The 15,706-nt window shown below is 57.5% G+C and overlaps 2 protein-coding genes across 5 annotated transcripts in view; one reads left to right on the top strand and one right to left on the bottom strand.

Annotated features, from left to right (window-relative positions):
- Positions 1–478: 478 nt before the first annotated feature.
- BBC3 (BCL2 binding component 3) lies at positions 479–9,649 on the top strand. Of its 3 annotated transcripts, none has more exons than XM_069549288.1 (4): positions 479–705; positions 4,607–4,895; positions 6,336–6,526; positions 8,535–9,649. In XM_069549288.1, the coding sequence occupies exons 2-4, from the start codon at positions 4,622–4,624 to the stop codon at positions 8,649–8,651; spliced, it is 582 nt and encodes a 193-aa protein (XP_069405389.1). In that variant the 5' UTR covers positions 479–705; positions 4,607–4,621; the 3' UTR covers positions 8,652–9,649. The 3 variants fall into 3 exon arrangements, with proteins under 3 accessions (XP_069405389.1, XP_069405388.1, XP_069405390.1); XM_069549287.1 differs by lacking the exon at positions 479–705 and adding an exon at positions 1,318–1,919; XM_069549289.1 differs by lacking the exon at positions 479–705 and adding an exon at positions 2,299–2,554.
- Positions 9,650–13,643: 3,994 nt separating this feature from the next.
- Positions 13,644–15,706, bottom strand: part of SAE1 (SUMO1 activating enzyme subunit 1) — a 60,972-nt gene continuing 58,909 nt past the window's right edge. For both annotated transcript variants that reach the window (XM_069549285.1, XM_069549286.1), the window contains one exon: positions 13,644–14,600. In XM_069549285.1, coding sequence (XP_069405386.1) covers positions 14,508–14,600 — 93 coding nt within the window. In that variant the 3' untranslated portion in view covers positions 13,644–14,507. The remainder of the gene's footprint in view (positions 14,601–15,706) is intronic.

Here is a 15,706-nt window from a genome sequence, read left to right as displayed (position 1 = left end):
CCCCGATGATGTGGTTCAGTGGTTAGGACTACACTGTTTTCACTGCCAAGGACCCGGGTCTAATCCCGGGTCAGGAAACTAAGATCCCGCAAGCCGGGTGGCACAGCCAAAATAAATAAAAATAAATAAATAAGTTGAAAAAAAAAAGAAACCCATTGGAAGAAAGGAAGGAAAGGTCAATGAATGAATGATTGAATGAACGAAGGAAAGGAAGCGGAGAGGGAGGGTGAACTGGTCCCCAGTATTTGAAGGAGGGAGATCACACATGAGACCTGCATTCTCTGCTCTTGGGAAGTCGAAGCATCTGGCCAAACCTGAGAACCTGGACAACCCCCTGAGAACCTTCCTCTGCTGGGCACTCAGAGGCCACTTGCCCTCTGATGACGCCGTACGGTTTGGGGGGTGATGCAAAGGGAATGGAGGGTGCAGAGGAGACAGAGCCCCAGAGCCTTTAGATACCACCTCGCGTCACCACATCAGAGTGGGGGAAGGAGTGACGAAGGGAGACTGAGAAAGGAAAGGGAACTGAAAGGCAGAAAACCCCGGGTGAGAGCCACTGCAGAGGTTGCCCGGGCATGTCCCGTGCCAGCTGCCCAGGGCTTTCTTCTCCCCCTGGGTCCCCCACCAGATTCGCGGTGAGTGCGGACAGGTGCACATGCTTCCGGAGCGTGTCCCAGCAGTGGGCCAGTTAGGAACCTGTCACAGGTGTGACTTTGTGACTGTCTGTTGGGGGAGTCTGTCTTTTTATGTCTGACTTGATCTGTGTCCGGGAGAGTCAATTTCTGGCAGTTTTCATGTGTCAGCTATGAGTTGCTGGGGGTGTGTTTGTGTGTAAGCTGCTGGAGGTGTGTCCCTGTAGTGTTTCTACACACTGCAGATCAAGTGTGTCCAGGTGTCCCAGTGACAGGTGTCGTGTGTGTGTGTGTGTGTGTGTGTCCTGCTCTGCCTATCAGGAAGTTTCTGTGTACCGACAAGACAAGCTCTTAGTGGGTGTCTGTGTGGGTCCTCCACTGTGTGTGTTGTGGGTACCTAAACAGAGCTTGTGAACATGATTGCTTTGTGAGCCTAGGTGTGCTCAGCAGTGCGGGTGTTTGTGCAACTTCTGTGTCTGTGACACTGCGTCCCAGTGAGACTGTTAGGAAGTCACGTTACGTATGTATTTGTGCCTGAATGGGTGAGTGCCTCGTCAGTGCGTGAGTTTGTGCGTCCACGCCCCTGTCCAGGGAGTGTATCTGGTGTGTCTGCGAGTGGGCTTGGCCCCGTCGCCCTGACAGCACGTGACTTTATGTGCCCTGGGGCGCCAGGCGGTCAGCCTGCATACACGTCTCAGGGTGTGTGTCTGTGGGTCCCAGTCAGTGTGTCAGTGTGTCAGTGTGTGTGTGTCCAGCTGTCCCGCCCGTCTGGACGGCCGATCGGCGCGCCTCCGCCCCCAGGCCCAAGCCTTGCCCCGCCCCCGGCTTCAGGGAAACCCCCCGCGCCGAGGTAGGGGGCGCGGCGCGCGCCTGCAAGTCCCGACTTGTCCGCGGCGGGCGGGCGGGCGGGCCCGGCCGTGGCGTCACTCGGGGGCGGGGCGTGGGACCCGCCAGGCGGGGGCGGGGCGGGGCGGGGCGGCCGCCGAGCGGGCCCGGGATCCGCCGGGCGGCCTGAGACGCGGCGCGAGCCACATGCGAGCGGGCGCCTAGCGGCGGCGGCAGCAACAACGACAGTAGCAGCAGCAGCAGCAGCAGCAGCAGCAGCAGCGACCAGGACGCGAACGCGCCTGCGGTTCCAGGGGCAGCTGCGGCAGGAACAGCAACAGCAACAGCCACTGCAGTTAGAGCGGCAGCAGCCGCAGCGAGCGGCGCTCGGCGGGCGCGCCCTCCTGAAGGAAGCCGCCCGCCCCCCATCACCATCCCCTCCGGCGTGTTCATGCCCCCGGGGTGAGTGTGCGCACCCCGAGTCCCCTCCAGCCGCGATTAGCCAGGCCCGGTGGGCTCCCTGGAGGAGGTGGCAGGAGTGCACTCGGCGAGACAGTGCGGGGGCAGGGCGCGCTTCGTCCCCACACCGGGGTCCCCTCTCTCCCTGCCCTCCCCACCCTCCTCGAGGCTGGGGTCCCTGGGCGGGAGGCATTGAGGGTCCAAGAGCGCAGGTGCCTCCGCGGTCCGGCGGGTTTGTTTACAAACAATGGGGTGCCGGCTCGGCAGCGCCCCCTGGCGGCCAGTGCGGGCCCGGGGAAGTAAGTCGCCCCGGACTGCCCCGGCCCTTGCAGTCCCGGAGGGACGGGGGGTGGGGGTGGGGGGGATGGCGTGGAGGGGCGGCCACACCCCGGGCGCGCGCCCGCTGGGGGCGGCGACAGGGGGCGGCTCGCGGGCCGTGGAGTCTGCGGCTCCTGCGGGCGGGGGCTGCGCCCCAGCAACAGCCGGTTATTGGCCCCGCGCTCGCCTGGCGGGCGGGGCGGGCGCACGTGGCGGCGGCGGCGTGGGGGGTGGGGGGACCGTGACAGCGCAGGGGGCGTCTGGGCCCGCCGTGGGAGCGCGCGTGTGCGGGGTGGTGGATCTGCAGGTGTCTCGCCTGGGTGTGTGCGCGTGTCTGGCTCCGAGTTTGTGCTGGGGTCTGCAGGGAGTGGTTGTGCCAGTCCCGGGGCGTGCTGGAGCTGTGGCCCCGGCGGGGTGTGCGGCGCCTTCCCCCTGTGTGTGTGAAGGGGTTCTCTCCGTGCGTGCTGCCGCGCCTGAGGGGTGGGCGCTCTGCTGTTGTGTGGTGTACTTGTGTGTGCTCTGAGAGTTGTCTGTGTGTGCTGTTTGGGGGTGAGTCTCTGGCTCCCGGTTGCCTGCTTGCGCTATAGTGTGTGTGCGCGTTGCCTGAGTGAGCTGTTTGTGTGTTTGCGTGTGCGTCTTGCCCGATGGGCTGTGTTTGCGAGTGCTTGTGTGTCTTGTCTGTGTGGACTGTGTCTGTGTCTATCTCCAGGGCATCTGGCTCAGCTCAGCGTTTAGGGATGTCTCTTTTCTGTCCAGGTGTCTGTGTGAGTTCTGCGTCGTGTGTGTGTGTGTGTGTGTGTGGTGGGGGGTTGTCTCAGTCTGTGTTTGGCTTGTGTGTCTGGCATCCGCGTCTGGGAATTGAGGAGCTAGGCTCTGTGGGGTCTGAGTAGAACAGTCAGTAGATGCTGCTGGCAGCCTCTTGTACAGGGATGTGTCTGAGCCCGTGTGTGTGTGTGTGTGTGTGTGTGTGTGTGTGAGAGAGAGAGAGAGAGAGAGTGTGTGTGTGTTGAGTCTGAGGGGCTTGTCTCTGTGATCGGCTGGCTCATGTGTGTCATGTGGGCTGCGTGTGTGTAGTGTTTATGTCAGTCACGTGAGACCAGTGTTTTCTGAGGATGCTTTAGGTGTGCGCCCTGCCAGGCCAGTGTGGGATTAGCTGTAGTGTGTGTGTGCGTGTGTGTCCAGGGCTGACAGTTGGTAATGGTGTTTGGAGGTTCGGGGAGGAGGGTGGGCTGATGTCTGCTGTTGCGTTTCCGTGTTGTTGCTGGCATGTGGCAGTTCATCCAGATCTGATGACATGTGTGCCTGCTTTACATGTGTCCGGGATCTGAGAGTTGGTGACAAGTGGGTGTGTTGCAGTTGTACGGGTCCCTGTGTGTCCACGGAGATCTGTTTTGTGTTGATATGTGTGTGAGTCCTGAGGGGTGTAGGTCTTATCTATTGCGGGTGCATTACGGGGAGGGGCACGTGTGCCTGAGAAGGGACAGTGCCCTAGCTGGTGTGTTTCTGTCTGTGCTTGTGACGGCCGCATTGTGAGTCTCTGTGGCTCTGTGGGCATATTAACAGCGGGTCAGTGGGTGACATCCTGACAATTTTGTGTATCTGTGTTTTTGAGATGAAGGGGCTGGGGTGTACCAGCCAGCATGCAGTGTGTGGATAGCTATTCCGTGGTCTGTGTGTGTGTGTGTCCTGGGACCTTCTCAGTGTTTTGGGGTACAAATAGGCCTGGTGGGAGGTCAGGCGGGCCAGTCCTGCGTGAGCCCTGTGTGCGTTGTATACCCTCCACATACACCCCTCTTGGTCCTGTGTGAGTCCTGGTGTTTGTTGTGGGAACAATCGCAGTGCCTGGCTGCCCTCTGTGTGTGTATGTGTGTGTGTGTGTATGTGTGTGTGTGTGTGCGCGCGCGCGCGCCCATCGCTGTGTTCCAAAGTTAACCCTGCCAGCCCAGGCCCTTTGTGAGTCCCAGGTTGGGAGAGTGTGTGTTGGAGGGCTCTCAGCCCTTATACACACACTGCTGACAGGCCCACAAGTCTGGGAGCTGCGTGAGCCCCTGTCCTTGCTGTGAGAACTGTCCTGTGCCTCCTTGTCCTTGGTCCCTTCTATGTGCCGGTCACCATGTTGTCCCTGGTCCCTCCTGTGTGCTGGTCACCATGTTTGGGGTTGGCTGGGCCTGGGGTCAGCCCGGGGAGGGGCTGTGTGAGGGGCCATCAGGCCCCTCCATCACAGCTGTGTGTCATGGACCCTCGTGGGCTGCCCCAGCCCGCCGTGCGGGCAGAAGTGGGGTACCCTGTGTACCCTGCATGGGGTGGGTACCTCGTGGGGCTCCCCCTGCACTGCCCCGCTGCTGAGCGTGCCCATCTACCCTGTCCTGCAGGCCCCAGGGAGCGCCATGGCCCGAGCACGCCAGGAGGGCAGCTCCCCGGAGCCCGTAGAGGGCCTGGCCCGCGACGGCCCGCGCCCCTTCCCGCTCGGCCGCCTGGTGCCCTCGGCGGTGTCCTGTGGCCTCTGCGAACCCGGCCTGCCTGCTGCCCCCGCTGCCCCCGCCCTGCTGCCCGCCGCCTACCTCTGCGCCCCCACCGCCCCGCCCGCCGTCACTGCCGCCCTGGGGGCCCCCCGCTGGCCTGGGGGTCCCCGCAGCCGGCCCCGAGGCCCGCGACCCGACGGTGAGTGCCTGCCCCGCACCCGAGATGCCGGGAGCTGGGAAAAGAGAGACCCCGAGGAACCCGGGAAAGGGGAGCGAGTCGGGGGAGGTGGCGAGCCGGCCGGGCCACGGGGAGGGTGTGGCTAGTGTGGTCTTTGTGTTGCAAGAAGCAGGAAGACGGAGTGGGAGGCTGGGGGGTGGGGGGGGAGGCCGACTGGGAAGTCCCTCCTGGAATCGGACTGCAGTCCGCGAGCTGCAGCCCAAGGCCTTTTCCGGGCCCGGGGCAACAGCTGTTTTCCAGCCCCCCACCCTCCCCAGGTCTGGGTCCCCGGGAGCCCCTTGAGGACTGCAGCTGGAAAGAGTGTGGGCAGAGGGGACTGTCACTTCAGGACTTCGGGGAGGGGTCGAGGGTGGCCTGGTGCCTTTATCTGCATCTCTTTGGCCAGGGCCCGCCCTCTCTGCAGTCAGAGAGGAGGAAGGAGGGGGAGGGGCCATTGTCTGGGGGAAAGGGTAGGGGGGGGCGGGTCTTGGGGAGGGAAGGGTTAAAGGTCCCCTGCCTGCTGGGCTGTTAACTCCGTGGTGCCCGGCCGGCCCGCTCGGTGGCAAGGGAGAGGTTTTCTCCGCGTCCCTTCCCACCTGTCCCCGGAACCTGGAGAGGTCAGGAGAGGGCAGAATTCCCTGGCCAGCGGAGGCTGGAGGAGACCCGGTTACTAGACCAGAATGACAGGCATGGAAACTGAGGCCCTGAGGTTAGTTCTCAGGGATCCCTTAGGCCAGGACCCGGCGTGACAGAGGGAGGAAGAGTCGTCAGAGGAACTCAGAAAGTGCGTGGGGACGTCCCGCATCCTAGCCTCCAGGCTCACAGGGGGCCACAGGCCGGCCTTCTGGGTTTCCAGGCCTTTGCCACATCCGGGGGTGTGGCCTCACTGTGGTTGGACACTAGAGGCCAGGAGACCCGAGGCTTGTGACTCGGGGTGTAGTCAGTCACCGTATCCCTGTGTGACCTTGGGCCCCATTCCTAGGGGGAGCCTCAGTTTCCCTGTCGGTTGAGTAGAGCAGTCAAAATTTGGCAATCGTTTTGGAAGGAGCCTGGCCGGCCATGGTCCATGGGGTCGCCAAAAGAGTCGGACACGACTGAGCGACCTAAACATCAACAAACAACTTCGGTAGGATAAGAGGAAGCACTTCCAGACTAACACGGGGAGTGGGGTGGTAGCTGGCTGCTAGACAGGTGAGCCCAGGAAGGCCTCCCCAGCACTTTTTTTCTCCCCCGGGAAGTAGGAGCTAAGAAATCTAGCTCTTAAGAGGGCATAGTGGCATCGCTCGAGATGAGGTGGGGAGCCGAAGAGAAGTCAGGCGACGGGAAAAGGGAGAAGCAAGTCCTAGCCAGCCGGCCCTCCTCCGGGCCACTGCAGGGCCTTAGAGGGGTGGTGGGTGTGACCCCAGCCCCGGCTTTTCCCAGGTCCTCAGCCTTCACTCTCGCCCGCGGAGCAGCACCTGGAATCGCCAGTGCCCAGCGCCCCGGGGGCCCTGGCGGGCGGACCCACCCAAGCGGCCCCGGGAGTCCGGGGGGAGGAGGAGCAGTGGGCCCGAGAGATCGGGGCCCAGCTGCGGCGGATGGCGGACGACCTCAACGCGCTATACGAGCGGCGGGTGAGTGCTGGGGGAGGGGTAGACGGCAGGTGGGACTTCCCGCCGGGGAGGGGGCTGCGGCGGCCCAGCCAGATGTGCGGCAGCTGCTGCCCTGCGAGGCGGGGTCGCGCCGGGGACAGGCAGCTGGGAGGGGCGGCGTGGTCGCCGAGCCGCCGCCGTAGGACCCGCGCTGTAGCAGGCACGGCCCGGCTTGACGGCCGGGGCCGGAGCGTCCGCGAGCGCCGCTGCGCGCCCGGGGCCCGCGGCCGTGGGGACTGAGGGCGGCGCTCGGTGGAGCGGCTCATATATCCCGGGCTATTTATAGCCGATGAGTCAGCAGCGGCGGCGCGGCCGCGCCCGCCCCTCCCACCCACCCGCGCGGCGGCGGCGGCGGCGGCTGCGGCGGCGGCGGCGCGCCACCCAGCTTCCCGGGGGGCTGGGGGCGGGGCCTGGAGCTCCGCCCCTCCGGAGACCCCGCCCCCGGGGCCCTCAGCCAGGCCTCTCTTCACTACGAGATACTTGAAGCCTAAGGCGGTGGAACGGAGAATAACAGACACGGGGCGCCCACCACCCAGCTCTGTCCAACCTGAACATTACAGCCATACTGCTTGCTTATTCGAGGGAAAAAAACAAAAACCGGATGTTGCGAAGCCCCTTGACCCTCTTCCCCTCCCCGCTTTCAAAGGAAGCCTCACAGATTGGCTTGTCCCATTGGTCTGCAGGTGTTGATTCTTTTACAACACATTCACCAGGCCACAAACAATACTTGGGATTGCGAGGCGTTTCAGACTTAAACGTGATCTGGTGTGTTCTCAGAGCTGCTCCCACCCCCTCAGTGGTTTGCTTGAGATACAGCCACGGACAAGGGAGCTCCAGTTCATTCCTTTTCACTGCCACATAGCATAGCATTCTGTCGGATCACCATGTAGTATTGTCTTCATTTTCTCATTGGTGGGTATTTAGGATATTCCAGAAGTGTCTCAAATTTTTAAATGTAATTTAATTCTATCGTTCTTTTAGCTCTCCCAAAAAATGCGTATCTCCAGGCACACACATGTCTCCACAGTAGATACCTGGGTGGTCTTCCGGCCCCTAGCCTTGATAAATAATAGTTGGCTTGCTCAGCAAGGTGACTGTGCCAAGTGGCATTCCACAGTGGGATGGTGGCATTTCTGCCAATCTCATGTGCCCCCTTGGTCACCTTCTCCTGGCTGGAAAATTCGGTGGGAACTGAGGCAGAGACAAATATGGTACCAGGCAGCCCACCCCCAGGCACCCATTAAGATCATTAGCATGGTTGATCTGACCTTCTTGTTCACATCTGTAAAATGGGTTTCTTCTTCCCATCTGGTGGGGATGAGATTAGTTCTTTGGCACAGGACCTAGGCCTGCACTCAGCACAGAGTGGAGAGAACGGTAGCTCTCCGTAAGTACTGAGTATTGTTGATTTTAATTGAAGGGCCACCTTTTCTTGTATCTAGCTTCCTTCGTTCCCGCTTTTCTAGCATTGTGGAACTGTGACAGTCCCAGAGGCTGCCCCCAGCCTTCATCCTGCCACTCAGGAAGGGGCTGGGGGTTTGCTTGGCCCAAACATTTCTGTACAGCTTCAGCACTGAATAGTTCCCAGTTCTTGCACAGAGTATTCTAGAATCGCTGAGACAGGGGGGCTCTATGCTCCCTTCTGTGTGTCTCATCAGCTTTCAATGGGAGGGCAGGTGGGCTGCGGTCCAGCCTACCCCTCAAGCCCAGGTGACTTTGGTCGGGTGACTGTCTTCATCTGGAGACCAGTGACTAGGAGATCAGAGCTGATACCCACGGGCCCTATGCTGAGGGCCTCGTCCACATCCTGTCCCTCCTAGTCTCTTCCAGGCCAGGAGATGACCCAATGAATGATAATAACAGTACCGCCCTGAGCAGGTTGGTGGAGGGTCTGTGCCTCCCGCCTCACTGCCCTTCAGCCTGACCCCCTTGTGCGCCCCACCCGTCCATCTCTAGCCCGTCTAACTTCCTGTCTGCTCCCTTTCCCCAGAGACAAGAGGAGCGGCAACGACACCGCCCCTCGCCCTGGAGGGTCCTGTACAATCTCATCTTGGGACTCCTGCCCTTCCCCGGGGGCCGCGGAGCCCCCGAGGTGGAGCCCAATTAGGTGCCTGTACCCGCCCGGTGGATGTCGGGGACCCGGGGGGGCAGGACCCTCCCAACTCCTGACGCCCTGGCCAGCGCGGGGGACTCTTTCTGCACCATGTAGCATACTGGACTACAGCCCTGCCCGACCCAGGGGTGGGCCAGGGCAGCCACTCCCGACCCAGCCCCGGCCTAGCCCCGGGGAGCACTGATGGAGACGTGGACTCCTGGGCCCCTGGCTGAGGGGCCAGGGGAGAGAGGGCTGACGGACTTGGCGTCTGAAGGCGGCGGGGACCGAGGGGGCAGGGCCTGAGCTGCCCCCCTCTGCCGCCCACCACCATCTCAGGAAAGGCTGCTGGTGCTGGCTGCCCATTCCAGCTGCAGCGGTGACACTGGGGGGCAGGGGTCTCTCCCCCCGGCGCTCCTTCACTTTGGGCCTGACCTCAGGCCCCTGGTGCTTCCCCCCCTCCTCCCAGGGAGGGGGCCCATGAAGAGCAAATGAGCCAAACGTGACCACTAGCCTCCTGGAGCCAGAGAGTGGGGTGCGTCCTGACGGGTGCCCCGGCCCAGCGCCCAGCCATCTTCCCTGAGCCAGCCGGCGGGTGGTGGGCATGCCCGCCTCACCTTCATCTGGGGGTGGCCAGGAGGGGCCCAGACTGTGAATCCTGTGCTCTGCCCGCGACCACCCCCCGCTCCCCCCCCCATCAATCCCATTGCATAGGTTTAGAGAGAGCACGTGTGACCACTGGCATTCATTTGGGGGGTGGGATATTTTGGCGGAAGCCGCCCCAGCCTTAGTCCCCAGGGCGAAGCGCTGGGGGGAGACGGGGAGTCAGGGAGGGGGGGAAATCTCAGAAGAGGGAGGAGTCTGGGAGTGGGGAGGGATGGCCCAGCCTGTAAAATACTGTATATGCGCTGCTGTAGATACCGGAATGAATTTTCTGTACATGTTTGGTTAATTTTTTTTGTACATGATTTTTGTATGTTTCCTTTTCAATAAAATCAGATTGGAACAGTGGATACTCTTGTCAGCTGTCCTTCCCCGCGGTGGGGCCTGGGCCCAGCCTGTGACCCTCGTCTGGGAGGAGGTGGCCGGGCGTTGCCTGGAGCACCCTGGGGTGTCTGTCGCTCTGGTTAAAAGATGGCTCTGAGCCATTGTGGGAGCCCAACCTTCATGCACCCCTCCTGGGCTCCCACTAAAAGCTAAGCCCTGCAAAAACAGGGCTGTTGGGAGACTTACTCACTTTCTTCTTATTGGAGAAAACATCAGGGGGCTCAAGATTCACAGAATGAGTGAATGACCTTTAACTTACTCAGAAGTCCCACCATGAGGAGTCCCAGGGAACGTGTCAGTCCTGAAATAGACCTGGTGGGCACTGGCAGGCGGGTTCTTCACTACTAGTGCCACTTGGGAAGCCCAAACATCCTCTAACCTAGCGTTAAAACCCTGTGTTGAATTAATACAAGAAGGGGAGGGATTTCCCTGGTGGGCCAGTGGTTAGGATGCCTCACTTCCACTGCAGGGGGCCCGAGTTCCATTTCTGGTCAGGGGAACTAAGATCCCAAGAGCAAAGTGGTATGGCCGCCCCCCAAAAAGGAAAGTATAAGAAGGGGCGCTTCTACTGCTATCTTCTGGAAAACAGGGTAATGGGCCAAAGGTTTCTCCTGTGGCATCTTCCACAGAGGACTGGCCCAGACAGGCTCAGACCCCAGCCTTGCTCCTTCCCCTGGGTATCCTAGTAAAGGGGCAGTTCAGAGAAAATGGTTTTTTTTTGGTGGGGTGTGTGTGGTGCACGTGGACCTTTCTTTCCTTACCAGGGATCGAATGTGCACCTGCTGCAGTGGAAGAGCAGCGTCCTAACCGCTGGACCACCAGTGCATTCCCCAAAAGTGGCTCTTCTCAAAGGGCAGGCTGAGGGAAATGGAAACGCAAACCATCATTTTGGACAAGAATTTGGCAAAAGCTTGTCAAGCTGAGGATGTACCGGCCTGTGGCAATAAGTGCCTTCTGGGGTGTCTCCTTCACAAGTGGATGTTCAGGGCTTTCCTGGTGTGTCAGTAAGGAACCCACCTGCTAGCGCAGGAGACGCGGCTTCGATCCCCTGATCTGGGAGGATCTCACATGCCACCGAGCAACTAAGCCCATGCACCTCAACTACTAAGCCCGTGCTCTGGAGCTCACGTGCCACAGCAATTGAAGCCCCGCACACCCTAGAGCCCGTGCTCCACAAGAGAAGCCCAAGCACCGCAACTAGGAAGGTGCCCCCACTCTCCACAAATAGAAAAGAGCCTGTGCAGCAACGAAGACCCAGCGCAGCCAGAAATAAAAAGGGGACGTGCACAGGTGTCCAAGTGTTGGCAAGACACAAAGCCACCATCTAAGTAGCAAGAGCTGTCAGTTTGAAGGGTAAATCAAGTCTGCTGTCACACAATAGAACACACAGCAGTGAACTGGAATGAACTTGAAATTTATCACGATGAATAAATAGCAAATAATGGTGAGCAGAAACAGCAAGCAGCGAAACGATGGTGGGTGGGTACTGGGTATTCATCTTGTGCCTCTCTGTATTTCCTTCATGCTTACATACACACAGGGGGCCCAAGGCCCTAAGGTGTTTTTTTTTTTTTTTTTGCGGGATGGGGAGAGGGCCTGTTGGATGTATCACAAGTCTTGTGGGATCCTAGTTCCCCAACCAGGCAGGGATTGAACCCAGGCCCAGCGGGAGCTGGGAGTCCTGACTGCTGGACACCCAGGGAAGTCCCCTCATTGAGCTATTGACCTGTTTGTATTAGGTCGTTTTCTTATTTTCTCTCCATCAGGTTTTTGTTTCCTCTCTCCTGCCTTCTCTTGGATTATCTGAATACTTTCTAAGGATTCTTTTAAATGTATCTTTAGGTGTATCAGCATTTCTGAGTATTGCTCTCGGGATCACAAACAAATCCTTACCTATCCGTTATCTATGGACTGTCACGTCACTTGCAGCGCAGGGGCTCTGCCCATACACAGCCCCGCTCGTCCTCTTCTCCCCATCATTTCATGCTGTAGTTGTCATGCGGAGCATATCAACACCCCTTACAAATGCCTGCAAGTATGAGCTTTTTAAAAAATATGTATTTACTCGGCTGTGCCAGGTCTTAGCTGCGGCTTGCAGAATTTATTTTTCTGACTAGGGCTCAAACCCAGGCCCCCCTGCAGGGAAGTCCTTAGACATGTACATTTTGCTTTGAACAGTCAGAAATAAAAGGGAAAAAAATTTTTCTCTATTTACCCCAGACTTGGGTGGGTGAGGCTGTTGCCTTATCTGTGATATGGGTACAACAGTATCTACCCCCATGGTTGCTGTGAGGATTCAAGTCTAATTATTTTGAAAGGTATTAAGTGGGTCGTGTGAGGACTTCAGCTGTTATTACACTCTTTGCCAACTAAAACATAAACTTACATTTCCCCACCTGTACAGGGACAAGAAAGGGACACCTCAACAGATGGGACATTTATACTTATCAGTAAAATGCAAGAAACTGAAAAAAAAAAGGGGTCTGCAGTGCAAAGGGAAATCATGGAAAGTAAGGCTGTGATGGGGCCAAAGTTTACGATTTTTGGCTGCGCTGGGTCTTCGTTGCTGTGCACCGGCTTCCTCCAGTTGCAGCTCAGGAGCTCTAGAATTCGGGCTCAGCAGTTGTGGCGCTCCAGCATAGCTGCTCCGTGGCATGTAGGGTCTTCCTGGACCAGGGATCGAATCCAGGTCGCCTGCATTGGCAGGTGGATTCTTAAGGGAGGCTTTTTTGAGTAGCACCTGTTCACTAGAATGTTCAACCACTGAGAACCTAAGTTTGGTTATTAAGCACACCAGAGACAAGAGAAGTGGGGTATGGAGTGGAGAGGCCTGGCAGAACCATTTGCTAACTTCAGCACCTCCCCCACCAAACATACGTTACATTAACAGACAGGGTCCCTCTTCTCAAGTGGGCTGCGTTATGTCCCGAGGTGTTTGAACCCACAGGATAATCATCGTGGACTTCCTGGAGACTTAGGGAAATCCATTCTTAAGATAACACAAACTTGTAATATGGAAAAATATGAAATCTGAAAGCAAGGAGAATTAAGCCTTTTTCTTGTCCAGGGCTGGAAGTTTCCAGCACCACCCTCCAGATTCCCAAGGGGTCATTTCGGGGTCACCCAGTCTCTGCCATTACAGGTGGAAAAGTTTGAAAAGTTGCAGAGAAGATTCTAAGACAGTTTTGTTTTTAATCCATCCAGACCCACCTGCTCCCCCTTGTGACCAAGGCCCCACATTGCAAAATAAAGGGTGTAATTAGCTCAGATTTTCCAAGACCCTGTGAGATTTTTCCAAGGATCCCCTGATTCAACACTACCAGGGCCCAGAAAAGGGCTGCTCCAGAAACAAAGCCTAGCCTCACCTCAGGCAGGGGCAGAGAGAACCAGGAAGGGGGGAGAATTGAGTCCCTCCTCCCAGAGGAGATCCGTGCTTTTCTTTTCTCACTGACATCAACAGGGCTGAAATAGAGAAGCTGATTTATTCATTCTAACCACCCAATTTAAATATGGGGAGAAAGCCAACTGTGTGGGTGAGGAACGCATTCCAGGTGGAACGCACGCTCGGGTCGCTGAGTCAAGATACATTTGGCACTCCAGCAACCGCTCTGACCCGTCCAGCTGTGGGACTTGGGGCATTTTACTTCGGTCTCACTTAACTGCTATGAGATCATTGCTCACTTTTACTCCTTTCCCACTATTATTACATTACAACTGCTGTTACTGCGAACAGCCACTACTTAACGGAATTATTAGACAACAAGACTCAAGCTTCTAGGTGCTTTAGAATATGAGCATGCCAACTTTTGCTGCACTGCTCAGAAAAACAGTGGCAGGAATGGTGTCAGAGGGAAGGGCCTTGGTGTTGTGTTCAAGCATCCAGGGATACATCTTCAGGTTTAAACAGTCCATTGTTCCCTGTCAGAGGAAGAAGTTTCTCATGTGGAAGAAAAACAAATCTTAAAGCAAATAACTTTATTTCTATCATTCCTTTTTGAAGAACCAAAGAAATATAGAAAATATAAAAAACACACAAACAGCTGCGATTCAGGGGGGTAACAAGAAGGACCAACACACAGCCCTGCAGCGCAGCAGCCTGCACCCGTGAGGGGCTCTGCAGGAAGACAGGCCGGCTCCCCCGTCCCACCTCAAAGCCAAAGAGTCAGGCTTCCCAGGGGTGGGGCCCAGGAATCTGCCTTTTCAAACAAGCTTTCCCATTAATATTCCACTGGCAAGGCCTCACCCTAATACCCAAGAGAATTTGGTAATACTTCCTCTCTTTCAAAATCCCGGCTGGAACTCAACTAATCCTAAACTAAAACTCAAGAACAGCACACCAGATGGCACCTGTTGTTTCTCAGAGCTTCACCCATTGGTGGAGATACACTCCACCCGCCATGTTTTTGGCTCTCTTAAGGGCACCTGTCTACACTTGGAACAGTGATTCTGCTGTGTGGTTTCAAGGCCCCGGGCGTTATTCCCCACCTGATGTCACGCTCTTTGCTGTGTGACATCAGGTGGGGACCGAGGACAAGAAGGTGGCGAGAGGCTCCTAGGCAACCAAGTGTGCTGGTTCCTAGCTGGAGACTTCCAGGAACTGGCCGCGCAGGCGAGCTGGGAGGCCTGGGGTGGGAAGGAGACTGTCAGGACCCAGGCACTTGCGCAGCAGTGCTGCACAGCCTCGCGGCTTGCAGGAAATGGTTGGTACTGGTTCAGTGGCTTGGTTTTTCCCTCGCCTGGAGAAGCCTTCATAGGGGAGGGGAGGGGATCGATCACACAAGGGCGCTGTGCAGTCAGCATCTCCGGGGCCGCGGAGTCTTGCGTTCAGTTGGGGCCCAGGCACTCCACAATCCCGTTCCCCTTCATGCCATCGAAGAAGAAGAAGTTGTTGTGAGGGGGGTCCCTCTGAGACAGGGCCTGCGGAGGGAAACAAGAAGAAGGTTCAGCTCAAGTCCTTAAAAGGGGATACGAGGGAGAAAAGAGAACAGACCCCTGAACCGAGATCTTTTCAAAGCAACATGGAGAGTGGTTCTCGAAAGACGCTGACTTTACTCCCCTGGGGCTATCTGGCCACGTCAGGGAACAGTTCTAACTGTGACTGTCCTGTCCCTGCACTCTGTCCCCTACCAGCTGTGTGCCCTTGAGCAGACCATTTAGCCTCTCAGACCTTTACGTTCCCCACGTAAAATGAAAACAACAACTGTTTTATCCTGGGGATTAAGAGACATGCTTTACCTCCAATATCTAAAACAATGCTTAACTTGGAGAAGCACCACTGGCAAATGGGCGTACTAATTACTGATGAATATTCCACGGAGAAAGGCAGTGAATGGTCATTCTGACCCATCTGAGAGCACAGCCTCTGTCACCAGGGGAAACACACCGACACTCCCAGGGGAAGGCAGTGCTGCTGGCCCTCCACAGGACACACCAGGGTGGGCAACCAGAGGGCCTGGGAGATGCTAGTTGGCCATGGAAATGGTCATCATTTCGTGAGTGATAGTCCCTGGGATTACATGCTAGACCACGAGTGACCTGTGTGGACCGGGGAAAGGTCCAGAGGTGACAGTGAGTCTTCTAAGACATTCTCAACCCAAGAAGGGTCACTGCTTAAAGAGGACATCACCCACACAAACTGCAACCTGCCAAGGTGCCCGGGAGCTCTGTGCTCCTCAGGCAGGCCCGCCTTTACAAAGCTGGCCCCTGAACCTCTCCTCCTTGAACTGAGCGCCAATCCCAGTCCTCGTCTGTAAAACAGAGACGATTATACCTATTCCAAGTGCTTATTCCAGAACGAACTGTTCTTCTGGAGAGGAGGTGTTGACCTGGTGTCAGAGGGTGGCTTCTCTGAGCTTGCATATAAAAACCCAAACAAATGGCCTCAGCCTATCAGGGTTCCTGGTGAGTATGAAACGCGATCCAGCTTGTAACATGCCAGCCACAGAGTAGATTCTCAATAAATGGGAGCTGCTACTGCTTGAACAGGAGGTCCTTTCCCAATATCTGAGGCCCCCAGGCACTCA

The sequence above is a fragment of the Ovis canadensis genome, chromosome 14 (assembly GCF_042477335.2).
Source record: "Ovis canadensis isolate MfBH-ARS-UI-01 breed Bighorn chromosome 14, ARS-UI_OviCan_v2, whole genome shotgun sequence".
NCBI lineage: Eukaryota > Metazoa > Chordata > Mammalia > Artiodactyla > Bovidae > Ovis > Ovis canadensis.
Note: the sequence above shows the minus strand (reverse complement) of the source record. Positions and strands in the feature narration are given on the sequence as shown.